We start from the raw sequence: 22163 nt of genomic DNA on the forward strand, positions 1-22163 counted from the left end.
TGACTCTCGTCCTCGATCGCCGGTCATCGGCCGACGGCAGTTGTGTTGTGGTCACCGTACGGAGTGGTTGTAGGCTCGTAGCCGCGTAGCCGCGTAGTCGCGTAGCACGCCCGAATATTTAGCGGTTAGCTACGACGCTACGCTTTCATTGAATGTGTCTGATATTAAGGCAATTTTTTAACAGTGTGAGGTTTTGTCATTTTCTTCTTAGATTTAGTATTTTTTACGAAAATATACGTTCACTGTAAAGTTTTTCTCTAGTTGGAACTAAAGGCCTCAAGCTGTTTTTCCAAAGTACAATGACGAATGATAAGAGGACTAATTCAGAGCCTCGAGAGTCCACTGCAAAAGGTTGGACGCGACGACCTGATGATGTGAAGTTTGAGTTTGGGTTTGGAGTACCTCTGGGCGCAATGTCGGCCCATCCCGCTTTCCATTCAGCTTGGGACCTCGGATGGTAAGTTGAATGACAAAATTAAAAATAACATAGTACTTCTAATCTAATACATTACTTCCATGGTACTGATCATGACATTGAGCTATATTTATACATGACCATACAGTCATGTTTTTTCTAATACCAATGAATTTAAAGCATGATTCAATTGATAGACCTAAAGGTTATACTTTCGATCACATATGAGTAACTTACATGCAATCATATGACGTGTTATATGTGTAGTGACGTATGTAGTTGTGTTTGTAACTTAGTAAACAATTTTATAAACGTTTAGAAATCAGTATAGAATTATACAAGTAAATTTGAAACCTATATTTGTATAAAATACAGAGTAATAGTTCCGAAAATGAGCGTGAGTTTCTATAATCATTTAAATTCATATCTAAATATATTTTGGTTACATTAAGGAGTCTGAAAGTTAAGATGTTCAAGAGGTAACATTTATATTTTTGTAGCCTATTGTGTTTTTAGCATAGCAACAAGTCAGAAAACAAATCATTGTAAAGCAAACAGTTTTAACTTGTCGTTTAATTTTATAGACATCGTTACTTTATGTTTTATGGTCTTTTACGTTATTTGTATGGTAAATATAATAACTACGTGCCATCGTATCGTTGAGCGTAGTATTTACATATGGTTGTTAGATAAAGCGCAGTAGATACATCGAAATCGAGTTATTTGGCGTTTCATGACTCTGCTTATCTCAATGGGATAAAGGTGTGATGATACATTGTATAAAGAAAGAAAGAATGAAACAAAATACAGACTAATGCATTTGGTTAGCGCGGAGGCTGGGTAACCGGCTGTTGCGTGTAGCGGATTCGATTCCCGCATGGACAACTCTTTGTGTGATCCACAAATTGTTGCTTCAGGTCTGGTCTATCATGTGTATGTGAACTTGTATGTTTGTAAACGCACCTATGCGACAGAAGAAAATTCTTGAATTGGACAACGTATTTTTGTTTGAATACTATAAACTTTTGTACATATCGTACTTATTGGTACGTGTTCATGTCCCAAGTTTGCGGTGATGAAATGGGATCAATTCAGCATGTGCAAGACAGGGCCTTGCGCTGGTATTCTACTGGTCTCTTAAGTGACTCGCAGATGAACAAGCCACCACTGAAACGTGAATATGTCTATAATGTACACATATATGTATTTTGTATATTCAAGATATTCAGTTGAATGGCTTGAACGACACTGTAATACAATTACGCTCAAGGTTTCTTCTCGTAAGGTGACAGATTTGTAACGCCTATTGTGGAGTAAATGGTATGAATTGTCTTCTTAATTAATAATGTTTTCGTAGGTATGTAACTTATTATTAAAATGTGAAGAATATTTTTAGGATGAATTTAGGTTTTTAAAGTTTAACTTAGTTGCTATTTAATACAAGATTAGTCGCCGGGTTCGTTTATGAAAACATTACACAAGTAAAAAGTCTAATGAGTGGACAAATATGCAGGACGTTAAAGGAAATTCGACAATCTGTTATTGTATTAAATTGACCAATATAGCAAACAATGCTATATGTTCAGTGTTGACATTCAGACTAATCTGGTTAAGTCTCAGTGCCGACCTCAATCTGGTTAGGTAGAGGCTTCGAGAGCATTGAGCAGGTTTTTATTGAAATTCAATAAGTTTTTAAGTTAAGAACAAATGTATTTAAAACTGAATCTGCATCTTTTGCGAGTACCCGAGTACTTATTCGGTACTTACGATGGAAATGAGGAAATGTATGTAGGTAATATGTATTTAACGAACCAAGAGCTTGCTGAACTAACTTTCCGACTGCGGTTTCTCGAATTTAAGAGATTTCTCTTGTAAATATCCCGAATCCTATAGGATATTGAGATAAAAAAAACTCTATTTAAAATAGAAGCTTTCCGATGGTGAAATAATGTTTCAAATTGAGTCAGTAGTTCTGGATGCAAATAAGATTTTTTTTATGGTAAACCAGTAGAAATATCGCCTGATAGTAAGCAATCGCCGTCATGGACACGCGAAACACCAGAGGCGTTACAAGTACTTTGCCGGCCTTTTGGGGGTTAGGAATTTAATGGTTGTGGAGAAATCGGGGAATCTTACTTCTAGGTATAACATATTAGTTTAAAATAATATTATATTTCATTTTTGTTCTGATAACACAATCGTAACGTTTCATATTTCGTGATCCATTATTTGTTAACCCCCCTTACACAATGAACTTCTAAGTAGGTAGGTATACATAAATATATTTTTAAGCAAGTGTAATTACTTGGTACACCTAGTGACCTCCTTCGAGTGTGGTTTGATCTCAGTCGCGATAACGAAACCAACTATTATGGTGGCTTTCTTATAACGTTCGTGGCTATAACATACTTTATGCCAGACGGGGTTCTATAAAAAGAATAAGTAGTATTATTTTGAAAGCTATGTTTTTTTTCGCCTGTAATTTCCAAACGTTTATAGTTTTTTTTAAGAAATAGGATTTAAAAATGATTAAATTCTGGCTATAATTAGTTTGAAATTGTGGAATTGTCTTCATTAATAGTTGGTAAACAGTCTGGAATAGGAGTCTGATCAACGATAGAGGAGTTTGTTGTAATCTTCACACTAGGCTGGCGAGAGTTACAGATCATAGTTCTTAATGTTCAGGTTTATTAGAGGGTAGAGCCCTCTAATAAACTAATAAACAAGGTGTTCGGTATCTGTAAAAGTAAAGTAAAAACAAAAGTAACACACAGACAGACTGACTGACTGATTGACTGACTTAATGACTAAATGACTGACAGACTGACAGACTGACAGACTGACAGACTGACTGACCGATTGACTGACGACTGACTAACTAACTGACTGACGAACTGACAGTAAACTCCAAGATCCCATGTTTTTAATGTTTGCGAACGGAATCCTAAAAGTATTGTTATCCTTTGAACATAGTAAACATCGTAGGTCCTAAAAGTATTGTTATCCTTTGAACATAGTAAACGTCATAGGCATCGTTCTTAATGACCCAACATTATTCATACAGTCCATTTAGAAGAACAATTAATAAAACAACAGACTATCTTTACTCATAACTCAACTTGTTACAAATTATTTTGACGAGGAAAGTGTTACAAATGTATTCCAGTCTCAAGGTCAAACTAGTATTTAGGCGTTTTATTTCTTTTAATAACTTGTATGATAGATTACTGTTTCGTTGGTCGAGTGCTCGCAAATGTGACTGCTGAACTAGGTGTTCAGACAAAGGAATACAGTGTATTTTTGAAAAATCTTATTTGTACACACATTAGAAGCTGATTACTGCTGGACTATTGGTCACCACTGCATAGAAAGATGTCGTGGCCCAGAGGTTAAAGATAGTTTAAGATGGCCGCTCCTCACACATGAGGTTGCGGCTTTGGATACCAACGGCGAGAACCAATGTGACTTTTTCCGAGTTATATGTACTTTCTAAGATTATTTAGGCAACCCTGAAGAAATGAAGTAAAACATGGTGAGGAAACCTGAGGTTATATTTTCTAAATAACCCGCATTGAGCAAGGGTAGTGATTTATGCTCAAACCTTCTTCATGCGAGCAAAGGCATTTGGTCAGTAGTGGCCTTATAGGCTGTTGATGTCACATGATGTGTTCAGAAAGAAATTAACATCAATATTATCGCTCATATACAATGAGACATCGCTTTAATCAGAATGAACAAGCCCCAAGGTTTGCGTAAGTAATGTTTAGTATTTTAGTTACATATGCAGACTATTCGTAATTAAAGAGCTGATGTATAAACTGATAACTCTATGTAGATAACGTTGGGTTCTGACGTGAAGTTATAATAACTAATGTCAAAAGAACAGCAACACACTTGTAACTCCTCTAGTGGTGTGGGTGTCCATCGGCGTTTAAACTTTCTCACTATCTGGTGATCCGACAGCTCATTCACCGTCATAATTATATCGTAAAAAGTGCACTGAATGTGTAAAGTTCAGTACCTAGTCATCTAGTCACATATGCAGACTAATTGAGGAGCTGATGTCTAGACCGATAACTCCACCGGCCATGATTAAGGGTGGGTTCCGTTAAGTAATTAAATTGTCGTGTAATTGTTTATGGGTTCGTTGTTACTCGTATATGCACTCTATTCTAATTACTTTAGGATTGTTTTTCTTTTGTTTCTTTGTGTTTGAAAGGTGATGTATGTGTTTTTTGAACTGTATGGGTGCTGTTGAGTGGTTGTTAGTGCAAATAGTAAGTGTAAAGGTACGTAAGAGTAAATTACATTATTAATTAATGGCTAATGGCCGTACTCAGAGTTATCATTTAATGTTACTTAAACTATTCCGGTCTCGTTAGTTGAGTGGTCGCAATTGCGACTGCCGGGCAAGGGGTAGTACTGGGCATTTTTTCGGTATTTCCAAAATTTCTCAGTAGTAGCAAATTTCTCAATAGTCTGGAATTGTGCCCAGTATAGAGCAATAGGCTCACCCCTATTACATGAGACTTACAACAAAAATGGTGAAAAGTGCCACATTGCCATTAAGTGCCGTAATGAAATGACTGACGGTTGAAATGACTGACGTTGCAACAAACTATTCCTTAGTAACAATTTTGTGCCGAAAATATGGTTTTCCTTCAAGTAGAATAGAAAGACATCATATCTAATTATATACAACACGGTCATATTTTATATTCATACAATACAAACAAAAATAACCCAGAACTGTCTCGACTTTTCAGTGACTCATAATTATAATATACATTAGATACAATACAAATTAAGATATATATTTGATAAACCTACATACAAAACATGGGGTAGTTTAATGTGATGACGTCACTACATACAGTCCAGTTTATTAACACGACATGATGATTCATACTACAGAACCTATATCACTAAATTACGCCCTCGTTTTAGAAATGTGAGTGTTAAGTGTCTACGTGATGTCCGAAGGGTTGTGTCCAATACTGAAAATCAACCATACGTATGCAATCTATACGTACCACTTTAACACCGAACACTACATGGTCAGGGCGGCGATTAAGACTATACCAGTACGTACCTACGATAATGTAAAAGCGTAACATGTTCTATATAAAAATTTTCACAAAGAACAATTATTTTAATTTTTTTTTTTATTATTTTATAAGCCGTTAAATGAGCAGACGGATCAACTTGATGGTAAGTAATCGCCCCGCCGCCCATGGACACCCGAAACACCAGAAGCGTTACAAGTGCGTTGCCGGTCTTTTGGGGGTTAGGAATTTAAGAGTTGTTGGGAAATCGGGGATTTGGAAGATTGGGAAGGGGGGTAAGTGGGCCTCCGGTAACTTCACTTATACAACGAAATACAACGCAAGCGTTCTTTCACGTCTGTTTTCTGTGAGGCCGTGATATCACTCCGTTGGAGCGGGTCTATTCGTGCCGAAGCATGATTCTCCTACACTTGTAAATTGTGGTTTTCTAGTGTTTTGTAGATACTATCTACACACACAGGAGAAAATTCAAGTGTGAAGGACTTTATATTTGTTCATGTCTCACATATTGTATAGGATAGGTACCGTATCAGGTGCACGCAAACACTATAAACGCACACGACCATAACCTAAATTAAAACGTACTTCATATAACATTAAAGTTTAACGGCCGACCGTTTGTCACTACTCGCAACTCTTCAGGGATACCTACGCAAAAAACTACACATCACAACACTTGAAACAGTCATACAATTTCCACCCGTAAATACTTACGAACAAAGGTCATAATTGCATGGTTATTTTAAGAAAGGATGCCACAACTTGTGTTCCTCGGTAATTGGTTGCGTAGGAGTCGTTTTGCGTTTAAATTATCCAGTTTAGTACCCAATTGGTCTTGACACTCGTTAAGTGATCCGTCTCTCTCATAATCAAATTCAGGATTTGCTTGTTAATTCATTTAGGTAAAAAAGATAGCTGTCGGCATTGACCTCTTCATATAGTTTGAATTTTTTTATGGAATAGGGGGCAAACGAACAGACGGGTCACCTAATGATGATGATGAAGAAATGAACACTCTCACTATAATCACTATAACACATAAGAGTCTTTAATATGTCAAAGACGTACAAAGGTGCAAGGAAATTGTATTGCAAAAAGTGAGTGATAATAAAAAAGTAAACGCATTGCAATTACACTGTCCAGTCCAATCCCCAACGTAAAAGAACAGAACGAACTGGGAATTTCCCAAAATCGTAACATGTTCAATACAGACATCAAACACGGTTGTATGGGACCTCTTATTTAACAGTTACTGTACATAGTACTTCTTATTTAACTTATTTATCTATGCATTTTTTTTAACGAGGCAAGCCCGCCACTACCTTCCAAAACTGCTACAATTCCTGTAAGCTAGGATCTATAGTAGATACTTGATCAATGGAATAATAATTATTATAATGATCAGTACATAGGCTCACCCCCTATTACATGGGACTTATAACACAAATGGTGAAAAGTAGGTGCACATTGTATAGCGGCATTATGTGCCGTAATATGCACCTCTACCAACCCCTTTGGGGATAAAAGGTGTGACGTTGATTATTATTATAACTCACATCTAGTTACCATACCAATCAACGCTACTTACTCCACCCCCAGGACAGTCCCGTCCGATGTCCTCGATAAGTCAAGTCCTCGATTTCCTCATCGATTGCATTAATAATGACTTCGGCCGGTGTTCGACCCCGTCCATGTCTAGTCAGTGAACTTTGACACACATCTAGTACAAACCTTTCAAGTTTACCCCCTCGGGGTAAACAGAAAGGTCAGTTACCCCACCGATGCAATTGTTACTCGGAAGCTACGAAGTGGTGGTTCGAGTTTGAATGAGTTTGGATGATGCAGGTCGCTTCTAGTTAGCGTCTATAGGAGTTATTGTGGGGAAGAATATGTTCAGTAGTATGTCTTGTGGCTGTTATGATAATGTTAAGTTAGCTTTTGTTTTTGCTATTTTGATGACATACTCCTGATGCTTGTCAGGTAAGAATTTACGAGAATTTAAAGTTTGTCGGGAAATTAGGAGATTAGGAAATTAGGAATTAGGTCTTTGGTTGAAAAGTGATATAGGTTCTGAGTGTGGTAAGGTGGTTTATTTATTTACTTGTATAACACGGTATACACCAATTGCATTAATCAAATTACCTACTAAAATAAGAAACCTAAAGTAAAATAAAAATACAAGTGTTATAAGTAAATATTTAAAGCTTTAGACTAAGTAAGCTGTTATGCATCAGTTTTTTTTTGTTTCGCTATTTCTGTCAGGATTTCTGGCTAAAGATAGAATGCACTTTAACTTTAATGCACGAACTCTAAAAAGTGCAACACAGTGTTCACACCTCTCTGCTCAGTAGATACGATTATTAAATTAATATTCTTTCAATTTAAACCCTATGCCTCCGACCTTTGGCACAATTTACCATAAAGTTCAGCTAGCATACATTAGAATCCGGTGTGTAATTATAGTTCACGTTGGTCATTACTAAACAAAATATAAAATGAGGTTCACCAAAAGTAGACCAGTCAAGGACCTTAAACAAAGACAAATGTATCATTCGAAAAGTCATTTGTCCATCTATGAATTCTTTATTTACTCGAAATAGGGGTCAATTTCCATTGAACACAAATTTCGAGGGCGGCAAAGTCAAGTTTGTGTGGCGTACGCATCGAATCTTGCGGTCAACGTTGGTTTCCGCAAACGCGTTGCTATGGCAACAGTACAATAACAAACCTGTCAAATAGCACACGATTTTCCAACAAGCCGGTTCAACACAAGTAATGACACACTTTTTCAACGTGCACACCCTGAAAATTATGTTTTCGTGACCTTAAAAAGCCTTGATGCGGCTTTGAGTATTTCAGACTTATGTACTTAGCAAATGCTGTCAGATCTTTGAGAACAAAAATGGATTTTGGATTTGGTGACTTTTTGTGCCCAAACATTGGGGGGTTACGGAATTATTTCCAAAACGATCCTTTTGGGTATGTAAGCTTGCTTTGTTGTGACTCGTTGGATTGTTTCTAGGATAGCTTATTCTAGATTCAACTGTAGTTCGAATGTGTTTACGTCAAGCGTGTACTCTCGAAAATGGTTTCGTGTAGTTTGATTGAAGTTTAATCACTCGTAACTAGTACACTAGATAGTTCTAGCCTAGTAGTATTTAGATTAAAGAAACTTATTAAAGGTTATGTATAGACAATTCGATCAATAGCCAAAGAGTTATAAGGGAAACCACTAGTTGACAACGATATATACGATACGATATATAGACAACGAAAGTTAAAACAATACTTTTTTATAATCCTAAACTTTATAGTCTTTACCTTAAAAAAGTAATCTAAACTAGTAGTCTTTGGTAGTTTGAAGTTAGATTGTATGCTTTTTGGTTGTCATCGAATAATAATTTCATAAAATTGTTCATAAAAATACTAAATAATAATAAATAATTAAAAAAAGATATTCGGCTCTATAAGTTATTTGAAATTCTTACGCAACATGTCGGTCAGATTAAAAGTGTAGCTTACGTTTGTGTACAATCAAAAACAAACATTGTGACGATGTAAATAAAATTCATTTTTTGAAAATGAAAATAAATCTTTTGTCCTGTGGACCACATAGAGCGAATATGCGTATACTTGCAAGAATACTGTTATTTAGGATTCCTAGTAATATGAAAAGGTAAGGTCCTTATTAAAGACAGTTTAAAGAATCTTGAGTGCTGGAGATTACGCGACTTCCCACAGTCAATACCTCCCTATATTTGTGATAGGAGTCCAGACTGTTTAGACCAATAGTAGCTATAAGTTACTGTGATTTTAACGGAAAACTAAGAAAACTAAAACTAACCCTAACTTCCTTAAATAAATTAAAAAGAAAATACTTCTCAATAGTGCCAATGGAGACTGAGTATAGGTAAACGTAGTATACGGTGCCCTCCAGCTAGGCGGAGTGTCGACATGTGCCAGGTGGATGATAGTAGATGGATGTGTAGAGTTATAGATCAAGCTCAGTGATGTGTCTTTTAAGAAGCCCATGTTCAGCAGTGGATACAAACAGGCTGATGATGAGAATGACGATAATACCTCCTAATTTCTAATATAATAGACTTTTTAACATTCTCAAAAATACCGAACAATTTACACGATCCCAGAACCGATAACCGCTTGCGAAAACTCGATCGACAAGTAACAAATAATTAAGACTTACAATTTAAATCAAGAAAACTTATGGCTTACAAAGTAAGCAATACATGTTCTCATAAAATATAAAAACTTAGCTTTAATTTATTACAAACGCGATTGCCACTCACAGGCTACAGCGCCTTAATTGCTGAAAATCAGGTCGACTTTGTTTTGTATAGGCTTCAAACATTACAGTTTTAGCTTAGGATAATATTACAAAACAGACTTCGCATAAGCGGGTAACTATTAGCGTATTGCTAAAAATAATTGTCTTTTTTATGGAAATTATAATAAATTTTGAGTTATTAGGTATTAGCGGCTTTATCTATTAATATTTTCATGATATATCTTGAGTATAGGAAAGGATGTGACAATATTTTACGCGGAAAAGATCTAGTAGGTAAAATATAATAGGAACGAACATTTTTGAAATTACACTTCTCGAAAATTAAAGACATTTTAGTCCACTCGGAAATCGATCGGGATCCACAGAATTTGGACTGAGGCTACTCTAATTTAGATGGTTACTGCCACAGAATAGAGAAGAAGAGATAGAAATAGTATACCGCTTGTGTTTGTATCAGAACCAGCGTGGCAATTTTTCTGAAGCCACGCCCAAATTAGCACATCTTTAGGATAATTATAATATGTCACACTAGCAAAATCTATCTGTGACTGATCTGTCTCAAATAACCTTTAAATTAGCCGTCACCACTTTGAAAAAAAACACATTAATTACATATTAATAAAGTTCACTCTTGTCTACTAATTTTAAAATAAAGAATCTTCTTTTTCAATGCAACATAATTTCACTTACAAGTTGTGCTACTCGACGCTAGATGTCACTATCATAAATGCATTCGATTACGCTGTATTGCTATCATGTTAAGGTTGACATTTGTTTAACGAGCTACTTTATCGCTTGTATTTTCTTTAGTGATGTTCCGATATCGAAAGCTGACTTATCGATATAATTAAAATGTTCAACACATTTTAATACTCGTATAAATATTTTTTTTTCTTTTCTAAACTATAATTTTGAAGAGATAATAATTGAAGGATTTAGATTTGTTAGTACACAGAATAATAAAGTAGGTATATATGTATTGGAAGTAAGCAGCGTCCTCTGATGAACTAATGTAGAAAAAGTGTACTAGTTTCAAGTCACATCGGGCGCAGTAAACTGAAACTGGACTGAAAAAGAAGTAGTATCTATCTATCATCATCATCATCAATAGCCTATAAGTGGCCACTGATGACCAAAGGCCTCTTTTCGCACGGAGAAAGTTTGAGCATTAATCACCACGCTTGCTCAATGTGGATTGGCGATTTCAAACTTATAATAGGAAATTATAAGCCCAGGTTTTCTCACGATGTTTTCCTTCACCATTTGCCATTATCAGTGGTGTCTTAATCATCTTAGTTAAGTACATATATCTCGGAAAGAGTCACATGCCGTTCGTAGTATTCTAACAAAATTTGTATTGCAAAAATAAAAAATCACACTTTATATATAAAGTATTTTTTTATTATGGTCGTATGTTACAAAAAATAGAAAATAAAACTGAACATAATTAAACAAAGTTACTTCCCTTCAGTTGGTGACCAATATTACATAACGTGATTAGGTATTTCTACCTGCACAATCTGGAAATTTAACTGAGACTTATTTATAGTAAAAAATTGCGTATTTTTTTCGGTTATACTCATAATATAATATCTTGTTGTACAACATGGTCCAAACAAATTGTACTATAGTTAGTGGTAGGAAACCAATTTTGTCTTCCAGTCATCTCGATCCATTTTCCTTTTATTTCTGGATCCTTCGGAAATCTAAAACAACATAATTAATGTTTAATAGTTACTTATTATCCATTTTTTTTGTATTTATCTATATTCGTAATAAAAAGTTTTAATTATATCGACAGCTTGTTATCGATAATGTCAATCCCTAAACGGGTAGCAAAATTTTAGATGTCACCAATGAAATCTTCTAGAACAGCAGGTTTGCGTTTGAAAGAAAGTAGACCCTATCATCTTAGACATAAACTTATATTTAGTTTGTAGATTTCAAAAAATATATGTCACTAGTTTCAAGCCAAATATAAATTAAAATAAAATAAAATAGCACTTACCGGTGATACGATATACCACTCCTAGGCACATTTTTGTTATGGCTTTCGTCTTTTCACTATAAAATGGCATATTTCATCATTTTTATATTTTTTTACGATTTTCGACGATTTTTTACATGTCTAGTTGACGTTATTACAGTCAAACGAAGACTGATATGCGTACAAACACCTAAAAGACAGACATAAGCATATCTGTACTTATCAGGGGCTACGCGTGCCCCGCCTACATACTACTTCTACTTTCTTTTCTCTGTTCTGTGGTTACTGCCGTATTCAGAGTAATTTATTGATTACTTAAACTATTCTTTAGTAATGATTCTCTTCAGTAATCATTAAATGACTCGATACGACGGTTAGACAGCTAAATAAAGAAGAAACTTAAACTCAATAGTTACAAATTGCAAACATGCAATGACCACAGTAACATGTAATTAATTTTATTTGCATCGCTGTTTGTATGTGTGCACTTGTGCAGGTCATTGCTCCGTAAAAGACTATTATTGCTTGCCTGGAAATGCATTAAGATTTTAATGGTTTTGACTATTATGGGAAATGTAGTTTTTAAAAGGAAATACTAATGTTTATTCTGTTTATTTATTTGGGTAATAAATACGGTATAACATCGAAGATAGTTAAAAATTTTAATGTAACGTCAATTGCTCCGAATCTTACAAACCTCTTTTGCTTTATCAACAGTGTCTCAGTCTATACCCCATGGGAGATAGGCGTGAGGTTATGTGTGTAAATAAAAATATTATTTATTAAAATGAAAACTTTTCTTACATATTCATCTGATAACACTAGAAGAAGGGGTTACAAAATGGTGTATTTTTACGCGTATGATACATTCATAATACATAGTACATGTATATGGTGTACATTTGCCGTTTGTCTTAAAAGATTGCAAGTCATGTGTCGGTCTTACCGTCAATTGAAGACCAGCTCAATGTCACAATCATTTAATCAATTTCCACTGTCAGGTTTATTTTTATCCTGGCGACAAACGTCTTCATTTATTTTTGCGATACGGTATTTTTCTTTGGATGATTATATCGAAGTACAAAGTTTAATTTAGATTTTTTTGGTGTAAAGAAGGCAAAAAATAATTAAAGAGAACCCGTCCATCAACTAATGCCAATTTTATTTCACAGTCCAGCCTCAGGGTTCCATCAAATGGCCAGGATGATGGACCGAATGATGGTGGAAAGCTTTCAACCATTTGGGTTTGCGCGAATGACAGCAAGTCAGAGCGGAGACAAGAAAGGTGATTCGGATAAACCCAGAGATGGACTCAGAACAGAACGGAGTGAGACGAGGAGAGAACGAGCTAAGCACCAACCAGCCACGCACGCTGCTTTGGGGACACGACATGTACCTACACAAAGTGAGTGCACGAGATAGTAGAAGATGAAGGAATTATAATTTAAATAGAAGGAAGGCTAGGGGTACATCTACCTACCTATTAGATAAATAGCGTTAACTAATAATCGTAATAAATTGGCTCTAATAGATTATTATACTACGTAAAGGATTTAGGAATATATCTTGTTTCAGTTGTCAAACCATCAAACGTGGTAAACATAACCGATAAACCACCTGACCAACAAAAAAATCCAGATCCAACCACAGAAAAATGGGCAGGCACGTTGCGGCGTCGAGACCCAGCCACCGTACTACCTTCAATAGGCAGGAAGGCTTCCTCCTTAGGTAGTGGAAGAATACTTAGCAGATCTGTTGACAGAATACCCAAAGGGAGAGCTCGTCCACTTATACCTATAAAACCAAGGTTTAGAAAAATAGATGTTCCAAACGAAGGGCCCGATGTCACCATTTTTGAGAAGGATGAGAAGGTCTTCGATGCGACAGGATACGAACTCCATCTAGTGGAGACTTTGGAAAGAGACATTTTGCAAAAGAACCCTGCTGTTCGCTGGAAGGATGTCATAGGACTCGATGACGCAAAGTCCGTATTGCAAGAGGCGGTGGTCTTACCGCTGGTAATGCCTGATTACTTTAAGGTAAGTTTATACAAAAAAGGCGACTTAGTGCATCCTATAATCATTGAACCCACATTTATTTATTCAAGTCAAGCGTTTAGACGATTACGATTATACATTTTTAGGAATAATTACAATTATGTGCCATATTTGAGACCAAAATAACCTAACCAAAACCGTCGAACAATGGTAATACCAACAATAGGTATAATAAAGTAACCGTTCAATTACGGTCATTTTACAATTTGCTCACACTGAAACATTCTACGTCACTGAGGAGAATTAGGACGTTTTGAGGACTTTACTTGAAGAAAATAAATCACCGTCTCAATCTTGTAGCCTAGTTTAAATTGACGATTTGCGTGACGTTGCCAGCGGTCAATGCTCATTTACTTGTTTGCTCGTTCTTTTGAAGTAATTTATTGTGTGTCCACTTCTTGTTTGGAACTATAATTTATGTTTTGAGTGCCCGTATTGTTGCTGATTTTATATATTCATTTATTAATGCCGTATCGCTAAATCAATTGGCAAATCTGTGTAGTATGTCTTACACATATTATAGTTTATTTATTGGATGTAACAGAAAATAATACGAAGCAAGTAATTCTGTAAACTTAGTCATATTCTGTCTTTACATAAACTAAATACCACACGCGTCAGTTTAACCTGTTACGTAATTAGCTATTCGTTTAACACTGCGGTTCACGGGTACTTTAGTTTTGCGTGACCCGACGCGTCCAGTGTCGCGCATAATATCAATAATAATGGTCTGTGGTTTACGCCGGTTAGGCCTTGAACCACACAAAACGTGGCCGGCGCACGCCATAGCCAGGCCTCGTGATCTAGCCTAGAATTTAGATGGCCTGAATATTTAGACGTGTTTAGAATTTAGACTACTTATGAAAGTTTTGGGGGACTAATACGCTGTTTACTAATTACAGTTTCATAATTCTGTTCTGGCCGATGAACGAATGTGATTGATTCCCTTATGTATATTTTGTTGTATGTTTAGCTAAAATTTTCCAGAATAGTAGTCGGATCAAAATTTTATCTTATTCTAGACCGTTAAAATCAGATGACTTATTTAACATTTTATGAACTTTTTCAGCAAGGAGTTCCCAGTCTCAAAATTTCTTCTATTCCTTAACACTAAAATCATTTGCTCTTTTACTTCTTGCATGATTTATCCATTGTAGGGTATCCGCCGACCTTGGAAGGGTGTCCTTCTGACTGGTCCACCGGGAACTGGCAAGACCTTGCTAGCCAGAGCCGTAGCCACTGAGTGCCGAACTACTTTCTTCAACGTGTCATCTGCCACCTTGACTTCGAAGTACAGAGGAGACTCTGAGAAACTTGTTCGCCTTTTGTTTGATATGGTGAGTGGATAATGAAAATGCTTGTATGTTTGTTTTTCTATTATAATGGTTAGTAGATAGTTAAAGAAGAAATTAAGTTTCTTTTTATTAAGAGGCATAGGGCAGATGCTTCCTGATGGTAAACAATCGACGCCGCACCTAGATATCAAGTACCATCAGATTAGAATGGGGGGCATGGGGCATGTGGTAGGAGAATTTGGATTCGGTTATTTCATAACTATTATGGAAGCTATGACACAAAAAGGTGTTATTAGACCTAATAATCATTAAATACTTTACAGGCAGCATTCTACGCCCCAAGTACGATATTCCTAGACGAGGTGGATTCTCTTTGTGCGGTTCGTGGCGCTGACTCTGAACACGAAGCCTCAAGGAGGTTCAAGGCTGAACTGCTCATACAGATGGACGGACTGGCTGCTGCTTTGTAAGTCTTCAATATTTTTAACCGTTAAAAAATACGAATTGAATATGAATGAGCTTCAGGCAGTTCACCGGAGTTAGCATTTTGCCTTAGTACCAAAAAGTTTTCAGAAGTTGCATATGATTTTGTCATACTTTGCAGTAACGATCTGCTATTTTGTTACAGCCATCGAGATAAAATCATAATGGTGTTGGCAGCGACTAATCACCCGTGGGACATCGATGAAGCTTTCAGAAGACGATTCGAGAAGAGAATATATGTTGGTCTACCTGATGGTAAGGGATTAGCTTAGATTAGATTATATAACTGTTGGAAAGACTAAGAAATATAGTAAAGTATTATACTATGTATATGTTTTTTTATATTTTAGAGGCAACGAGAGTCCGGCTGCTGAAGCTTTGTCTACGAGATGTTGCGCTAAACGAGAGTGTGAAGCTAAAAGAGATAGCCAGCCAGCTTGAAGGATACAGCGGTTCCGATATTAGTAATCTTTGCAGGTGAGGTTTAAGAGACGTATCTATAGGTATCTAGGTTTTTTTACTTACATACTTAATAGGATGGCGTTTGGCCACCACCTCGCCTGGTGGTAAGCGATGATGTGGCCAACGATGGGCCACGGAGACTTGAACACACCCAAAGATTTGAGGTTAAAATAAATTACCAGTTACCAAGAAATGGACAGCAGTATCGTTGAACTTTGTGGGGACCTAATTGTGTTCTTCAAAATATCTTACAAGATGGACCTCGTGTAGGTGGAAGACTTTTTCGTTAGTGGAGAACTATATTCAGTAGGGTTTCGGCAGATTTTAAGATTATGAGAAGATAAAAGGTAATTGTCAATCAATCCCCAACTCGGAGCTTGGAGTAACTCTTTGGGTGGTCTACAAATTGTTGTTACGGGTCTGGGTGTTATTATGTACACTAACTTGTACTTCATTGCTGCTGCTGCATTTTAATAAAATTAGGTTTGAAATGCTAAATACGTTTAGCTTGAAAGAAACAGTTAGAAAATATGTTTTAGAGATTATGTCAAATATTTTTTTGTAGATAGGTATTGATACTTGTTTTAATATTTTACGAATGCTTATTTCCAGGGATGCGGCAATGATGACGATGCGGCGTAAGATAGCTGGCAAGAGTCCTGAGGAAATACGACAGCTCAAGCGATCTGAACTTGACGCTCCTGTATCAAGCGAAGACTTGAACATTGCCATTGAAAAAACCAGGTAATTGTAGTTTTGTGGAAGTAAAATCATGAGCATCTGTTGCCAGGCAGCTCAGAGCAGACATTTAATATTAATTTTACCCCATTTTCGATGCAGTAATATTAAATTATTTTTCTTTTCGTACCGATTTACCGTAAAAATATGCAGATTCACATTTTTTTTCGATGGTATAGCTGGTAATTGGGCTGACGGATACCTGATGGTAAGCGATCCTACCGCCCATGGTCACTTGAAACACCAGAGATGTTACAAGTGCGTTGCGGCCTTTAGACGTCGGTTTTCTGTGAGGCTGTGGTATCAATTCTGTAGCAATTTTGCATCATAATCATTGTAAGCATCGTCAAATTTGGAGGCGGTATATTTACCCAGGTCATTAACACCTACAAATTGTAGACTATAATTAAAGCGAGCGGTTTCTTCTTCCAGGCGAACAGTATCAGATGCTGACGTGAGCCGGTACAACACGTGGATGGCCAAGCACGGGTGTTCCTAGCGCCGCGCCTGGGCTCTCAGAGCCCTCTTACAGAAACTGCGTAACGACTAACCATCGAACTAGTGGCATATGCTGTATCTGCTAGGCTGACGTCTTAAAAAGAACTGTCTTTACTACTCGCAGACGTTTACCCCTAAACTGCTTAATACGCAGTATCAGTACATTTTAAACGGTTTTATTTAGCTTGACCCATTTGTTTGTTTGGGTCTTTAGTAATTGGAAATTTACTCCCTCGCAGACGACAGATCGATTTGATATTTGGTACACACTCTTAATCTTGATGACCATACAACATTATATTTTTTTTTCCACAACTACCCCCAAAGTCAAAGTCAAAATCAAATCATTTGTTCCAATTAAATCATATACTTAGGTACTTTTGAAACGTCAACGTAGAAAGAAATAAACCGTAGTCTGTCAGTCTGTCTGTTAGTGAAGCTAGGTCCCATTAGCCCCATTATGGATATCGATTGATAGAACAGAGTTCATTAAAACCTTTTAACTTTTAAACTGATTTCCCATTCACATTGTCAGCTGTAAAGGTTTTACTATTTATATTTACTTTACTAACTCGTATTCCTAAGGTTTTTAGAGTTTTATTTTTAATTATTCATACACTTCAATATTTTTTATATTAATGAAAAAATATAGTAACGTGTAGCGCATTCTCTAGAAATCTTGGTAACCTCTCAACTAAGCGAAATTATTTAGTGCTAAGAGCTAGTATACCATCATTTTAAATGATTTTGAAATTTAATAGTATATTTTTAAAGTTTGATTTGCTTTAACGGGTACAATTTTAGTCTGCGTTAAAAAAAAAGCGTAAAAGTCTCTTGAAATTTAGACGTCAGCCTAGCTTAGACCGGTCATCGTTCTATAGATGCGATATTTGGACTGAATCCAGTGATTATAAAATTATGAAGTGTAAATTGTATACTGTTTTGATAGTGATCAAAACTCACATCGGAACTGCAAAGCTTTTGTGGTCAGCGTGGCCATTGAATATTAATTACCTGCGTTTTTATAGGTAATAAGGGGTTGATCAACCTTTACTGTCGAATATTTGTCATCCATTTGTTATATACTCCGCCAGCATTAAGTTGCGTTGAACAGCACTTTGGTACTTTTCCACCAGCGACGTGCTATGCTACGATTCTGTGGATGCGTTTGGCTTCCACCAATCATATTGATATTGACACATAGCTTAAAACTATTGGAAACGAACTCAGCTATGTGTTTTATATGGTTTCTCTACTATCGATACATCGTTTACTCGAACTGTCCTCGCACAGTTATATAGCTTAGTATCAGTGGAAACGGTTACATAGTTTCACGATTTAATTACTACATCTTCGTAGCATAGCTACATAGCACATCTCTGGTGGAAATCTATCCTTAATGTGGCATTCATTGAGTACATTTATAACCCGTTAATAGTGGATGTCTCTGATATTTTGTGGGCATCCATATTGGTTCAACAAAGAAAAGTTTACATAATTAATAATACAAAGAATTTTTATACCAATTGTCTACTTAAGATGCACTGAATGAATATAATTATAATATTACAAATTGCGGGATTTATATTATTGATTGATTGTAGTGGATTTAAGATTTAGTTTCTTTGTTTTGTTTAAACTTGACAATTATGATATTATCTGATGCTATGTTAATCTCTGTAGCTTGATTTTCAATTATATTTACACAAATAAACTCAGAATTAGAGATTTAGTTTTAATTTATTATTAAAACTTTGTCGTAGTGATGTTCTTTGTCGATTACGTTTTCGATATCGATATTCGATACTTATATTATTTCGCTTACTAGAATTTGACAGCTTTTGGCTAAGCAATCATTATATTTTTCACTTATTATAATTATTTTATTTCCTGGCTTATTGCTTTTAGTGGCAAAATATTTAAAGGAATTGACATGTGGGTGTTTTTTTTTGTAATAAAAGAAAAATAATGGTCAAAATCTGTTTATTGAGGAATGGCGTAAAATAGTGTAGTTGATAATTTGTCTGTCTGTCTGCGTAAATATTTCAGTGTAAAATGTAGCTGTACCGTGCCGTTGGATAACGTGTAGATATGAATTTTAATAAAGTTCTTATACGAAGTTTGATACAGTAGAGTTTGATTTCACTCATTTCTTGATATGTCTCATAAATTATTAAGGCCACAAATTGGTCCATTAAGTTAGTAACAAAATAAAAAATAACTAACAAGAAAATATAATTTTCAACTACAACATGATTAATAAAATAAATAATTTGGTTTTACATTCAACAGCCTGAGTCTAAAACAATGGCAAAATGTTTAATATCCATTATTTAAATATAATAAAAGTAATATTAGTTTATTTCAGTAATATGAACAAAGTGACTAACGAGAGATGTAACAACTAGCTGACTGGGTAATCGACAATCGATTAACATTCGTTGCATTTTACAATCGACTAATTAATCAGGTAGTTAAACATCTCGACTAAAAATTATATCACTATACATGCGATTTTACTAAACATTATAAAGATGGAACATTCCTTATATAATTAAAAGAGTGAATACTTAATAGTTCGCTAGTTTAGAAGGCACTATAATAATATTTACACGAGAAACGATTGCTTCACAAACATGCGATATAATTTAAAAGAAAACGTATCTTTGGCTAAAAATAGTATTACAACAATAGTTGTTTACACGCGCTCACTATGTGGATCGACGTGACAGTTTGAATTTAGAACAACATGTCTCAACCAGCGATGTTATTTTACCTTGAACTATATTTTATTCTCAACTATCGATAAATGTTGCGCCCGTCTCTATTTGTGACTGACAGTGAGCGCGTGTAAAACAATATTTTAAAACAAACAAAAATATATCATTTCGCTTAATCTAAAGTTAAATATTTAAAACATTACATTGTGATTCGTATTATAATGTGAATACTATCACAATAATAAAAATATCATGTCATACTATCGCGCCATTTTGTCACACGACGTCACAATTCATTAGTCGATGTCTTTTGATCCGAATTTGTACTAAAAGACTCCGAAAATGATATTTCGGACATGCGAGTGGTTCCATTCATTTGTACAATAACACTTTATGTATTTGGAGACAAATACTACGAAGACTTTTGATGTCAATTCCAAAATTGTATGTACCTATTGTAAAACTGGATTCCATAGAAATTGAACTTCATTCGATAAGTGTTTTCTATATTAACGTGTTATATATTATGTAAGATTTGACAATGATAAATAAGATTCGTACTAGGTGGTGCTCTCAGGTTCTCAACTACATAGTAACTTGCTTCATCCCGTAAGAAAGAGTAAGAGGATTTGTAGTACTTTTTTAATCGTAAGAATATTTCATAAAGTTTGCCATAATTATCCAAGTAAACGTAAATGTGTGAGGAAGATACAATAATTATTATTTGATCAGTTTGGTTTCAATGGATCTCCAGTTTTACGATTTTCTAGCTTTGTCTTCAAATGCGTACCATGTCGTATCCATTTCATTCTGTCATAAAATTTTCATTTCTTAGTCTACTTACAATTCTGAAAAATCTAGCAACAAATTCAGAAAGACTACAAAATTCTAATATCTATGTAATCTAAGATTTCGTTTGTACGTAAAATGATATTTGCGAATTTATTTTAAAGGCTGAAAATAGATGTCAGTCGCGTTCAAGAAAGTCTTCCTCAATTTTTTTTTAATTATTTGTTAGATCTCAAATAGTTGTTTTAAGGCACTTAGGTAAATTGTTTACCTTTCATAATATCATTAGAAAAATTGTCTAAAATATGATGACACACTTAAAATATTATTATCATTTAGAAACGTGGTGAAAGTTCATGTGGTGGATCATTCGGATTTCGGTCAGAATTAATCTCCATCCCCAATGGAATATCATCCTTATCTTCGCTAGTAAACAATTCATTTTTCCTTTACATATTTTATCATACAATTTCTTGTCAAAATTAAAGATTTTAGCAATCTTATCCCATCATGTCATCATAAATACATGATACCGTGTTAAGAAATAATAATTATCTTACAATTTTAGACAAGCATGAGCATCTGGATCTCATGATTTAAAAGCAACACCGTATTTAATAACTAACTTATGCACCATTGAAATATGAGGAAGGCACTATTTGTGTGGAAATATCATCACTACTGCAGTCCCTTAAAATGTCTAGTAACGCGACTGACATAAATCTAGTTTCAACATCATCAGCATAGCCGCGCACCCTGCCAGGTGCTACCTTTGGCTACTTATACTAATTAGTCTTGTGGTCACTCGGGCGGGCCTCCATTGGTCTCCGTGGCTGGTTTATGGTCATCTTCCTCGTTCTCCAGGATGTCAGTGAAGCAGAACGGCGTGAAGGCATACCCTTGACCGTCGTAGAACTTGCTCATGAATTCCACCCTGGAATTAGTTATGTTACGTTATAAGATGGTGGTGGTTATTGAAGAGAGTAAAGATTTTGTTCTGAAAACGTTTCTAAGGACTGGGTTAAGTCATTAAATGACTCTGAGTACGGTAACAAATATCGAAAATCAATTCTTCTTTCAAAGAAGAAGATGATATTATTACATTTCAAAGTTAATGATGCATCAGCAAAAGTAATATCTTCAAAATATTTCTTTTTAAAAACACTCGCGGACATTTTCTTAATCTATATTTTTTTCTGTTCTTTTCATCTGCAATCAGTCACCAGACTTTAATCAGAGATCTTCAGTGAGTGTTTATAGATCAGGAAGCCAGTGCCTCACTGTCCATTTAGAGCACATGGTTTCTTTCTAATCTACAATTTAATGGATTTGAAATTCTAATAGAAA

The 22163-nt window shown here is 35.3% G+C and overlaps 2 protein-coding genes across 4 annotated transcripts in view; one reads left to right on the top strand and one right to left on the bottom strand.

Annotated features, from left to right (window-relative positions):
* The first annotated feature begins 53 nt into the window (after window positions 1-53).
* On the top strand, window positions 54-19432 carry LOC118268116 (katanin p60 ATPase-containing subunit A1). 3 transcript variants are annotated; one of them, XM_035582398.2, is made up of 9 exons: window positions 54-457; window positions 12947-13179; window positions 13350-13813; window positions 14989-15168; window positions 15450-15592; window positions 15755-15864; window positions 15960-16086; window positions 16684-16815; window positions 17242-19432. In XM_035582398.2, exons 1-9 carry the CDS (start codon window positions 300-302, stop codon window positions 17306-17308), a joined length of 1614 nt encoding a protein of 537 aa, XP_035438291.1. In that variant the 5' UTR covers window positions 54-299; the 3' UTR covers window positions 17309-19432. The 3 variants fall into 3 exon arrangements, with proteins under 3 accessions (XP_035438291.1, XP_035438293.1, XP_035438294.2); XM_035582400.2 differs by lacking the exon at window positions 54-457 and adding an exon at window positions 8193-8460; XM_035582401.2 differs by lacking the exon at window positions 54-457 and adding an exon at window positions 8880-9157.
* The window catches only part of LOC118268115 (V-type proton ATPase 116 kDa subunit a 1), a 40146-nt gene continuing 37256 nt past the window's right edge, over window positions 19274-22163 (bottom strand). The window contains exon 14 of the mRNA XM_035582397.2: window positions 19274-21750. Coding sequence (XP_035438290.1) covers window positions 21618-21750 — 133 coding nt within the window. The 3' untranslated portion in view covers window positions 19274-21617. The remainder of the gene's footprint in view (window positions 21751-22163) is intronic.

The sequence above is a fragment of the Spodoptera frugiperda genome, chromosome 29, assembly GCF_023101765.2.
Source record: "Spodoptera frugiperda isolate SF20-4 chromosome 29, AGI-APGP_CSIRO_Sfru_2.0, whole genome shotgun sequence".
Lineage (NCBI taxonomy): Eukaryota > Metazoa > Arthropoda > Insecta > Lepidoptera > Noctuidae > Spodoptera > Spodoptera frugiperda.

What these genes read in the sequence shown, in the direction of transcription:
- LOC118268116 (XM_035582398.2), top strand. Translation starts at nt 300, where the DNA reads ATGACGAATGATAAGAGGACTAATTCAGAGCCTCGAGAGTCCACTGCA. An exon ending in GACGGACTGGCTGCTGCTTT is followed by an intron (nt 15,593 to 15,754) that starts GTAAGTCTTCAA and finishes ATTTTGTTACAG; the next exon opens with CCATCGAGATAAAATCATAA. An exon ending in ATTGCCATTGAAAAAACCAG is followed by an intron (nt 16,816 to 17,241) that starts GTAATTGTAGTT and finishes TTCTTCTTCCAG; the next exon opens with GCGAACAGTATCAGATGCTG.